At 34.8% G+C, this 12,505-nt stretch overlaps 2 protein-coding genes across 2 annotated transcripts; both read left to right on the top strand.

The window, feature by feature from the left end:
• The first annotated feature begins 1,965 nt into the window (after positions 1 to 1,965).
• On the top strand, positions 1,966 to 3,388 carry LOC126733169 (glyoxylase I 4-like). The gene is made up of 3 exons (XM_050436364.1): positions 1,966 to 2,255; positions 2,488 to 2,602; positions 2,733 to 3,388. The coding sequence occupies exons 1-3, from the start codon at positions 2,092 to 2,094 to the stop codon at positions 3,018 to 3,020; spliced, it is 567 nt and encodes a 188-aa protein (XP_050292321.1). The 5' UTR covers positions 1,966 to 2,091; the 3' UTR covers positions 3,021 to 3,388.
• A 2,648-nt stretch (positions 3,389 to 6,036) lies between these two features.
• On the top strand, positions 6,037 to 10,504 carry LOC126733168 (B-box zinc finger protein 19-like). Its single transcript, XM_050436362.1, has 5 exons — positions 6,037 to 6,568; positions 7,341 to 7,437; positions 7,556 to 7,671; positions 7,759 to 8,007; positions 10,221 to 10,504. The coding sequence occupies exons 1-5, from the start codon at positions 6,476 to 6,478 to the stop codon at positions 10,227 to 10,229; spliced, it is 564 nt and encodes a 187-aa protein (XP_050292319.1). The 5' UTR covers positions 6,037 to 6,475; the 3' UTR covers positions 10,230 to 10,504.
• Positions 10,505 to 12,505: the final 2,001 nt, after the last annotated feature.

The raw sequence follows: 12,505 nt of genomic DNA, 5'->3' as shown, positions 1-12,505 counted from the left end.
TTCTTATATAAATTTAATACTACTTATGATCTTTTTTTTTTCTTTTAATTTTCAATAAGATAAAACGTGTGGTGGTCTTTGTTGTGTGGTGATTTTTATTGAGTAAGTGTGATTGGTTTTTTTTTCTTTTTTTAATTTTTTTTAATTTCATAGTTCATTAATATTATATTCTTAATATTTTGCACTCATTAACTCACTTGGCACAAAGATTAATGAACTTAAGTAGACACATGATACAAACTTAAATAAATAATGATGGTGTAGTCTCCATATAAATTTAGACATATAATGCAAAATTAGATTCTAATTGAAATTTAAACTTTATCTATTAATATTAATATGTATATATATATATATATATATAGATGCACAAACAAAAGCATTATTCATTTGAATGGCAAAAGTAGCTAAGCTAGGTAATTATAAGGCCGTGAAGCTTTATGTCACACTCATCCATTAAATTGTATTAGATATTCCTCAATAGAAGCTTGTAGTCTCTACAAGGTTCGAAAATATGAAAAGCATTCAAAATTTTAAATCACCGGCCAAAGGAAGCTAAAAGACACTAGATCACATGGTGGAGAGTTGAGACCAAAACAAATAAGCTGCTAGCAAGGAGTACTGCTGTGCTGATCTTGGGTAACTGGGGATCCATGCATATATGCAAGCAGCAAACACATCAGCCAATTGATGTTGATATAAAGTATACGTGTAGAGTTTGATATCTCTGCCTTTGTGTCCATATATGGCTGTTGAATTACAAATGAAAAATGATAATGCCCAAGTTGTGAGAGGAAACATCATAGAAACTTCTCAACTTTCGGACCCTTGTACTTTCTGCTTGCACAAGCTTCAGAGGCTTGAGGGCATACTCAACGTGGTTGGGCCACCCTGATCATCGCTTCAGGAACTAAATTAAGCAACGTACGTACTTAAAAGTGAGTTCCAGTAGTGATTAGCTATATTGATTTTACTAAGCTCAGTTATCCAAATATACTGAGTGACAAGCTTAGGGACCATGCCTAATGGCTGTAATTAAGCCAGTTTAGTTTGAATTCCATCATGGAGATCAAGGAAGCTATGGCTCAAAGCATAAATGCACAAATCCTAATAAATTAGGCTGGTCTTGTTTATAACCTTTTCCCATATCTATCCTCCATTTTGGAAAAACAAAACCATTGATATTGTCATTCTACAAAAATGGAAATGCTGATGTCTAGCACAAAATGGAACTAACTGAATTGAGGTGTCAATAGCAGTTGCATTTCTCCAAATCCATCGAAGATATTTTGTGATCTAAAACTTTGATATCACAAAATATCTTTAATGGATTTGGAGAATAGTTTATAAGGAACCGGCATATTAACTGCTTTTAATTTCATGTTTGCTTTAGGCTTGACAACTCTCTAGCCAAGTTGTTTCTTAATTCTACGTTTATAGCAAGCAAACTCAGCGTTTATCACAAAAATAACAATGAGAACTAAGCAGTACTTTTTAGATTATAGCCTCGGCCTATTATCATTCATGAGGGGTCATTAATTACTGTTTATTACCCAAAGTCCAAAATGAGAGGATGGATATTATATTAGTAACAACAATCCATTTCATGATTAAGATTTTATTTCTTAGATATATATAAGTGTACAGATTGCTAGCCTTGGCTGGTTACTATGCAGGCTCGAGCCTATTTGAAATTGAAAAGGAAACTTCTATAGCATTACCAGGAACGCAGGTAGCATTTCTTATTTACTATCCTAGTTTGGTGGTATTGGATAATTGGAAGTTATGGAGAAATAAAAATGTGGACGAAAAGAAAACCACATGATTATGACTGCTTTCAGTTTGTCTGATTTGACACGAGAGAATCTGCCAGGAAAGTTCCTCACTTATAACTCACTCTTCAACATTGCACAATAATAGTTCGGCACAGTTTGAGTAAAGGCAACATTATATTTCCAACATCTTTCTTTATAAAAGGAGCATCCCTATAATGTAGTTCATGCATACAAGGAAGAACTAGAAAAAAGAATTAAGAGGCAAGCTAGTTGAGTGCAATTGTGTGCCAAAAAAAAATAGTTTAAGAACTGAGAAATGGAGATCGTGGAAGTAAGCAGCTACGAGGCACTGCCTCTGCTCTCATTGAATCATGTATCTTTGTTGTGCAGATCAGTTTGGGATTCAGTGCGGTTCTATGAAGACGTCTTGGGCTTTGTTCTCATCAAACGCCCCTCTTCTTTCAATTTCAATGGAGCTTGGTTAGCTTTCTATACGCCCTCTATATATATGCATGTGTTTTCTTTATCCGTATACATTTTCCATAAATAAAAATGTAGGAGTACCTACTTAAAATCCTTGATCAAACTTTAATTATTAAAAAAAAAAAAATTTTGATGAAGAATATTGACACACTTGTCTGAACATTTTTCTTTGGAATTTTTTTTTGGAAAAGATGAATCTTGTTAATCAAATTTGTATGAATTTATGTAGGTTGTACAATTATGGCATTGGGATACACTTAATTGAGAACCCTGCACTTGATGAGTATGACACCGTCAATGAATTGCGACCAATTAATCCCAAAGACAACCACATCTCCTTCCAGGTAAGAAAATAAAAAACTTAAATTTGGAAAAAAGAAAAAAGCAAAGTATAAACATTAGGCTATATGCATTGGAGTAATAGCTGTGTCACTGATCGTATGGCTTATATTTTAACAACATGTTTTTGGACAGTGTACTGATGTTGGACTAGTTATAAGGAGGCTCCAAGATATGGGGATGAGGTATGTAACAGCTGTGGTAGAAGATGATGGGGCAAAGGTGGATCAGGTGTTCTTCCATGACCCAGATGGCTATATGGTCGAGCTTTGCAACTGTGAGAATATCCCTGTAATTCCTATCTCTTCCTGTGCATTCAAGCCTAGAGGTGAAAGTTTCAAGAAGGCACCAGCTAAATGTGGTTTCATGGAGAATGTCATGATGGAAAGCTTGAGCATGGACATGATGAACTTTTCATTTTAACTTCACCAAAGCATGAACAATTTCATCTTCTTTTGTTTTTCAAAAAATCAAATTTGTTGTGTCCCAAATGTATAACAATTAAAGCCTATTATGGCCTTGTGTCTTGGTTGCAAGAGAGTTTGTATTGGTTAAGCTGGTACCTCCAATAAAGATTGTAAGATTGAGTGAGTTTGTTTTTTTTGTAATATATACATTGAAGCCAATATGTGGCTTTTGATTATGTCAATATTTTATTTTCTTTGAAAGCTTCCGCTGATGGAAGCTTCTCATGGGTGCAATTGTACATGCAAGAAATTGCCTATTGATGTGTCCCAATGTTGTGGGCCAGTCATCTCTATAAAAGTGGTTTGTGGCTTTGTGGTGTTAAATTGCTGTTGTTGCTGCTCTTCTTGTTATTGATCTTATACAGTTTACTCTATAATTAATAATGCCGGCAGCCTGGCTTATGATGGATTCGTTACCAATCACTGGTTAAATCAAGGACCTGGGTTCACGGTTTTAAGGTTGATACTTGATTGCATTTATGTCATGCTTTCAGGGAATACAAATTAAAGTCTTGATAGTTACACACCTAATATACCATGATATACACACATCAGCTGAAATCGTGTTTATTAATTAAAATTGTGACATGAATGAGAACACAATCAAAAGAGTGTACATGAAATATGTACAAAAGTAAACGTGTAACAATGATTAACCAACAAATTATACCCCATATCACCAAACCCTATCCAAGATATCTTTTGCAAGCATGTCGCTCTTTTTAGGGGTTAAAAGGGAGTAAAGGTTCTATAGGCACCACGAAGTTGAGAAGATGGAGCCTTGCCATGTTGGACAGAAACTAAATCGATGATATAAATTAACAGGATTAGTAAGGCTTTGTAGTTAAACTTGGCTCGGCTTATCATCAAGAGGCCAATGAGAGATATATAAAAGATTCAGTTTCTTTCGAAATTGTTGACTACTTTTATACAAATAAGTTTTATACTTATCCAATTTCTTGGGATAATTATCTGGCACGAGAAGTGAAAAATATCAACACCACATGTAATAAGAACCACAAAAACCATCTTGATTCTTGACTCCTCTCCCTCTCTAAAAACCATATAACCCTCGAAAAGACATTGTTCACAATTTCCCCATTTTAATTGACTAAATTTAGAAAAGTGAATAATCCCTTGGGAAAATATTAGCATAAACATTTTGGACTATTGAGGCTTGAGAATTGACTCTTTCATTCGATACTAATACATTACTTTGTGATCAGGCTAACTTCTGTCTTTGCGCACAAGGATCAATTCGATTTTGAAAATTCTTGCTAAATTCAATTATTCTCATTGTACCTCATATTAATCTATATAAATGTTTTATATATAAAAAAAAAAATACAAAATTCATTTTGTTTCCATAAAATGTAATTTGGTTTTTATCCATTTAAAGTTTATTGGACACATGTTATTAATGGAAATTATTTTATTATTTAAATCCTTTTCTTCTCTTGGTTAAAAATTGAGTCTTTTGGCTAAATATTAGTAAAAATTGAGTTTATGGGTGATATGTGGCAAGTTATTGAGGGTATTGAAGAGATGGAGCAGATTCGGCTTTCTTTTTGCTGAATTATGAGAAATTATTAGGTTTGATGGGAGGATTGTTGAAGTGGTTCTTCCAATCAATGAAATAATGTCACTTATGCAAATGTGTGAGTTAACACAAGAATTAAAAATGAAAAACCATTAGGTGATGTAACATTTGCATATTGGACACCACTTCAGCAATCCTCCCGATGGACCTAATAAATTACATACTAAATGCCAGATTAGGAATTTGACATTGAATTTGGCACTCTAAATGTCAAATTTGTTACTTGATTCTCTCTCTTACCTAACTTGCCCTACCCTATGCAAAATCTCATCTTATCATGCCTTGTTAGCAAGGTTGGAGAGAGAAAAGCTTGACCAAATTTGGCATTCACGTGACTGAATTAGGAGAGAAAAATAGTAAGAAAATTTGACTTTTAATTTATAGCTCAAATTTTGGCATTTAGGGCCTGTATGGTTGCGTTGTTTAAACAACAATTTTCATTATTTAAAGAATACAACACGTATTTTCACAACACTTAAACAACATTATCAGAACAACATTATCAAATAGTCCCTTAGAATACCAAATTGCCATGTAATTTGGCAAAAAGAAAGCCAAAAATTTGCTCACTTTCCTCTATTCCCTCATTAACTTGTTACGGAATACATATTAGTATATCACTTATAAACTTGATTTTTACCAATATGTAGCCAAAAACCTATAAAATAGGCCATGAGAGTTCAGCCATAACGCTTCTAAAAGTCATTTTGTCAATGCATTGTGACCTGTAGGGTGCGTTAAGTGCTAACTAAACTCAAAACAACGTTATTTTTTTCATTCAAAATTACGCCATTTTAATCATTAGTTTGCAACTTATACCTTCAAAATTTGGGGTAATTTTGATTTGTCCCTTACAGTTGAAATGGCATCTACCGGACACCTCACCTCAACAAATGTAGAAAATGCTTAGATCCCAACAGCAGTTAAAGTTAGGAGAACCAATTCAAATTTTAAAACTTGAAAAAATAAAAGCAAAATTACCTCAAATTTTAGAGAATAAATACAATTTTCATATTTAAAAAAAAAAAAAAAAAAAAAATCCAGTCAATACCAGAAACGTGGACCTGAGAGATATTTTGTTTCTCAGTGTGACGGCAGAACAGACTAAATTTCGGTACATATTTGAAGCAGACCAGATGCCCCGTGGACGGCTGCGCTTCAATGAGCTAAAAAGAGGATGACGAGGAGGAGACACTACAGTACAAAACAGTGATAATCATAAATACAGAATAGACACAAAACAAAAACAAAGACAAAAGCAAAGCAACATAAGCAAAACTCAAAAATTGAGGTGGGCCCCACTTCAAGTCATAACTCATAACCTGGTGGGTGAGAATAATCCTCAACTCACTATCAGCCCCACCGAGCTTTGAAGCTTGTGGCCATGGAGTGATTTCGTCGGAACAAAGTTGACAATACCCCTCATCTCCCTTTTATCATGTCTTTCTTATTTACTATTAAAAAAATCCATGACACAGAAATACACTTCTTCTTCTTCTTCTTCTTCTTCTCGAATCTCTCTTCTTCATTCAGGTCCCCCCCCACACCACACCCATAGTCTCAACCACCCTTCCCTTTTATCCTAGTTCTTCTTTCTCTCCCATCATTGTGTTGGACAAAATCGAAACAATCACATACAAACACACACTTATTATAATAATAATACCCATTATTAGAGATTTTGTTGTGGGATTTGTTTGGTCTGGTTGTTGTTTTGCTTTTTTTGAAGTTTGGTCGTCATGGAGTTGGTGTAAGTATTATATACTAGTGCTGGTCACTCGAAGAAATGAGAGTTGAAGGGGATTAAAATTATGCGAACGCTTTGTGACGCTTGTGAGGGTGCGGCAGCTGTCGTATTTTGTGCTGCCGACGAGGCCGCTCTCTGTCGTTCCTGCGACGAAAAGGTTTGTTTTCCTAACACTTTGATTATTTTAGCTATACCCCTTTTTTTTCCTGGGTATACACCTATAAATTAAAACGTGTACGGTATATATTACTGATTTAGAATTGCAACTGGTTTTAGTATATGTAATTCTTCTTGATTCGTATTGGGTTTCCCTCATAATTACTTTGTAGGAAAGATTCCATAATCTATCTATATATTTATATGTACTGTATCTCTAGTCTCTTCCCTTGTAAAACAACCATAAATTTTTAGCTGAAACGGTTGAGTTTTTAAGCAGCAATATTCTTGGAATAGTTTCTCACATAAACTTGTAAAACTGGTTTTCCTACAAATCTTGGAAGATGAATATGACTTTGAAGTTTCAACTGGCACTTCCTTCTCCTATAATAATTGGTTGGAGGGTGAGGTTGTGCGATTAAGACCCATTGGGTGCGTGCCTAACTTACCTATCAAAAAAAAAAGTTTCAGTATGGTTGTTCGGTGTATATGACATTAGTGAGCTCGGACAAAATGCTGTAGAACGTGTAATTTCTTGTCCTCTTCTTTGTCCTTTCTTCTTTTATATTCAACACATTATGAATATCAGTTGAGAATAAAACGATGTTTGAAATGGCTTATTATTCTATATGATTCTGGTTCTATACAAGTCTCATTATAAAAACATTTCATCCATTGTTGAAAATTTTGAAATCTAAATATTCTTTGTTATTCTTGATTGCCCTGGTCCACATCTTGCTGCAATGCTTTATAACTGTTAATGGGAGTGGCAGGTTCACATGTGTAATAAGCTTGCTAGCCGGCACGTTCGGGTTGGTCTTGCAAATCCCAGTGATGTTCCCCGCTGTGACATATGTGAAAATGCACCTGGTATGCAGGTCTCTTTTTTACTTTTTACTTTACTATTGATATTTTTCAGAAATATGCCCTTTGTGTTTGGTAAAAGAATTTCAAGCTTATGATTCTCCTTTTGGGGACATATATGTAGCTTTCTTTTACTGTGAGGTAGATGGGAGTTCCCTGTGTTTGCAATGTGACATGATTGTTCATGTTGGTGGTAAAAGAACGCATGGAAGATATCTTCTATTGAGGCAGAGAGTTGAGGTTTGTAATTTCTATACAGAGATTGGAATCTCAGTCATCCTTCTGTTATGTAAAATTCCTCTTAGAAACATTTTGTTTGTTCTGTAGTTTCCAGGGGATAAACCTGGTCATATTGAGGAGCCAGCTTCGCAACCTGTAGATCAAGGTGAGACCAGAAGGGTACAAAATCAGCCTCCTAAACTTACAGTGGTAGAGAACCAGCAAAATCATAGTGTCTCTCCTGTTCCAGCTTCTGATGCTAATGCTGATGGACATGCCAAGAACAAGAAGGATACTAAAATGATTGATTTGAATATAAATCCTCAGCGGATGCATGAACATGGATCAAACAATCAGGTTAGGCTGATAACACATCCATACATGTGCTACTTATTTTTCATTTTGGTTTAAAACGGATCTCAACTTGGTAAGGGAACTTTTTTAGCATTTGACTGAAGAAATTTTCCCCTCTCAAAATGGACCAACAAGACAAAATGTGCCTATAAGTACTCTATGCTGAAAAATTAAGAGTCTTCGCAAGAAGAAGAGTTGGAAAGAACAAAACAGTTTGGATCTGAAAAAGTATATTCAGTTTGTTATATTCTAAATTGGTAACTTATGTTCAGTTGCTCTAAAATTTAGCTGTTTTATAGCATGGCTGTCTGATGAGGATTTTAGATAGGACTCCTATTCTGTTTCAGAAATGTTAAACTCCGCGTGATTGTGTAACTGATAGAGTTATAGTCTTATCTAAAGAGAATAGAGGAAAAAAGAAGAAAGAAGAAAAAGGGGGGGGGGGGGGGGGTGTTGATGGGGGGAATCATTGTGATGTTACAGCTGAGTGAAAGGCATTGTTAAGAATATAGTTTTTATTTAGAGGAAAAAAATTTTGATAGCTGTGGCGATCGACAATTAGATGGTGAAACTGATTATGATATTTCTAATTTATGAGTACTTAGTGATGCAGCACAAATTTTGAAAGGGATTGATAATAAATAAAGTAGGGGGGAAAAAAAAACCCTAGGAATTAGCACATAGGCTTGCTTGGAATCATAGCCAAGCAAGAAAGAGAACAAAGCTTAATGGATTGTGACCATTGGGTAGTTGCACTTTTTTTTCGTGCGCCAGGTCAAATCTTGGCAGAATCCTAGCGGTGGCATGGTAGGTGTGGACCAAAGACAATGGTGGCTTCACCAAGACTTGGGAAGTCAAGAATCGTCAGTTAGGGTGGGGCTTGTGATTGGTGCTAGTAGTTGCCACAATTGGTGGATAGACAAAAGGGCCTAGGAAAGCAGGTTTGTCGGTGTGAGGAGGCTTGAGATTGTCAATTGAAGTCGTCAGAGGTTGGTGATTTTGCTATTTGGTGAATTGGGTTGTATGGGTTTTTGTGAACAATTGGGTTTTGGCCTGGGCAGGTATATCAACGGCCTTGGCTAGCCAAATTACAATCTAGTGGGGGTGGGGCATTCTTATTGACAGTGTGGGTAGTTTGGGATTTTGATGGTTTGGTGTGCTTGGTTTGTTGGAATGGTAAATATAGCTTTAGGTTAGGTTAGGTTAGGTTGGTGGGTTGAGGTGGCGGCTTGAGTTTCCTTTGGCAGGTTTGACATCTGAATGTTTTGTTGTTGAAATCTGGATGTGGCTACTGTGCTTGGAACAAGGATTGGGTTTCTCTCTCATACCAAAGCTGATGCTGAATAATGATTGTCCTGGTCCCAAAACTGATGCAACAGAAATTTTTAAGGGATTGAGAATCAACAAGAAATAAGAACACAAAACAATAAAAATAAACTTGGACTTGCTTAGAATCCGTTTCAAGCAAGAAAGAAAGAACAAAATCTAGAAATTAGCATCTGGGATTGCCTATATAATTGGCACCAAGCAATTAAAAATTTTTATTTAGGAAATTTTATTGATCAAGCAAATTGTCTCCATTAGAGTACAAGTACAACTGTATGATACCACACTTAGATAGACTACATGGAATAACCCAAATCCTACTTGGTTCATAGTCCAATAATTGAAATATGAAAATAATCTTGATTCTAAAGAATTAGATAAAATACTAACATAATTAGCTAATAATGTCTAAAATAAAATCCAATTGACTTTGAAAATTAAATAAAATTAAAATTTATTTTCACTCCTGCACGGATTAGTAGTACAGTATTTATGAGCTTTAGTTAGATGAGTTCTTCTATAGTTCTATTCTGAAGTATCACAGGAGCTGCTAACTTGTATAAAGAAACGCACATGTCACGAGAGGTTATTACATTGGTACCAAATCTGTTTGGTTCTTAATTCATAATTCTACATTCCGACAGTTTCTATTGTGATTTTACTATCTCCTTGGCTTAGGAGAAAAATGAGATTGAGGATCTCCTATCAGAGGATCCTAAAAATTCAAGACTGCAACCTTATAATACTGTTAAAAGTAAACAAAACCATTCCATTTTGTTGAGATATCCAAATCAACATAAACTAGATGAGTATTGAAATTTGATGACATTTCCTTTTATAAGCAAGTAAATTGACATGCATTTCTAAGAAACAGAAGTATTTTTTCTCAGGATCAATGATCATAAATATCTGGAAGCGGGATCTCTTGCATAATATTTCCTTCATGCTAGAAGAGTAAGCTAAGTTTCAAGTATACTTCATTTTTCGTGGAACTTCTTTCCTTGCCTCTTTTCCTAGTTGGTTGAGGTTGTGGGCACCAAGGCATGGGAATTGTGCTTTGCTGTTGGTGTGTAGCTTAGTTGTGCAGAACAGTAGTTGGACAGCATTCATAACTTACATTGTAATGCAAAAAAACTTTAAGTAACTCCAATGAAGGTTTGCAACTATTTTGAAAGTTTTGTAAGCCCAGTACTCCTGTTGAAGTACCATTGTACAATTTACATTATGAGGTTTCTTTACATGCTTGGGACATCATGATGAAGCTTGGGAAAAGCTCATATAAATTTCCAACTGTTCTTCATTGTTTTTTAAAGAAAAAGAATTCGTTAAAACAGCAGTAGTTCTAGTACAAATCCTGCGGGAGCAGTTAGAATACACTACTCTTTCAATAGTCCTTGAAATTACTATCCCCCACCCCCCCCTTTTTTTTTTTTTTTAACTGTCTGGGATTAGTTCAGCCCAAATGTCAATGTTACATGCATAATAATTTACATGACATTTTTCACAGCAGTTGAATTGATAGGTTTTTATTGGTTCTTATTTGAATCAATTACTGACATCACTTTATTATTTGTCATTTACAACTTGTCATCTTGACAATTGTGAAATATTTTGAGAAAACTTAAACAATTCTGTACTTATTGCAAATGTTACTAAAGTGTAGGCCATGTTCCTAGAGGGAGCTACCATTCAATTAACAAGAGTTTTAGGAAAACACCTTATTTCATATCCAAATTCACGATATGCTGATTATCTGAGTGATGGATACTTTTTGTCCAGTTTATTGTACATGGACCCATCATTTTCTTTATGATCACTATAATTGATTCTATCAACAAAGTGTCGGTAGTATCTCACAATTAGGCGTGTCTGTAGAATTGTCCTTCAACTATAGGATGCTATAAGCTGCAGTGATTGTACCCTCCGAATCACTGTTTGAGGACCCATGCAAACAATGAGTGAGTGTTGTACTTGAACCCGCAAGTTAAGAACAGATGTTCTCCTGAAGGGAGGCATTAATGAAGACGTTGGGCATTCTCTTCCACAATATTGTCGTTGCAGTGAGCTGCCTAAGGTCAATTTCAATTTCAGTAATAGTACTTCATTTTAGAATATTCTTCTATTTTCTTGTTTGAGAGTTTTAATGGAGGAAATGAAAAACTCATTTCTTTGTTTGAGAGTTTAAGTGGGAGGGAATGAAATGAGTAGGAGGGAACATTCATTCCTCTCTATTCCCTTAAAACTTCAAATTTTCATTCCCCCGAAATTGGAGAAATTATAAGATCCGCATATTGGACAAGTGATGTGGTCCACCAATCCACTAAAAAACTTCCACTTGTTTAAAATTGTTAGTTATAAATTTTTTTTAAACTGAAATTAATTACTGACTCAGCAATTTTAAACAAGTGGAAGTTTTTTAGTGGAATGGTAGACAAGTGATGTGGTTTACCAGAGGACTATAATTTCCCCCGAAATTTGGAGGAATGAGAGGGAATGAAATTAGATTTAATGATTTTTTTTAATTAAAACTCCCAAAATACCCCTATATATTCAATTCTTTATTTTAAAATAGGAGTTTAATAGTAATATTGTCATAAAATGATTCTATTCCATTCCCTCCATGTTACTCCCAAACAAGATTACTTACATTCTATTTATTTTCATTCATTTATTTTAAAACATCCAATCAAGGTTACTTAATCCCACTTCATTTCATTCTTTTCCCTTACTTAAATACATTCCATTCCATTCCATTCATTTCCATTCTCTTATGATCATTTCATTCCATTCCCTTATAAATTCCCAAACGGAGAGGGAGAGGCTTAGGTTTGGTATGCAAACCCCAAACCCAATAGGATGATGTTATGTGTCCTTGTAAATTGGCACAATGGGATGTTGTCACGTGGCAATTTTTAGACACATGACAGCAATTTTTTTGTCCAATGCATAGGACACTAGACTCAAGCCAAACCTGTGATGCAATTCTCTATGTGTGCTTAGAGTGGTTCTTGAATTTCTCTTGTTTTAATTATTTGTCTAGTAATTGACAAAAAAATACTTTCATTAATTGTTTAGTATTTAGTTATTTTCATCTAACCGAATCTATTATTGAAGGAAACTTGGGGCTTCTTCAACATTTAGGACGAGGAAGCAATATCACCCTTTAACATGATAA

The sequence above is a fragment of the Quercus robur genome, chromosome 6, assembly GCF_932294415.1.
Source record: "Quercus robur chromosome 6, dhQueRobu3.1, whole genome shotgun sequence".
Lineage (NCBI taxonomy): Eukaryota > Viridiplantae > Streptophyta > Magnoliopsida > Fagales > Fagaceae > Quercus > Quercus robur.
The sequence above is the reverse complement of the archived record's forward strand: the minus strand, read 5'-3'. Positions and strand labels throughout refer to the sequence as shown.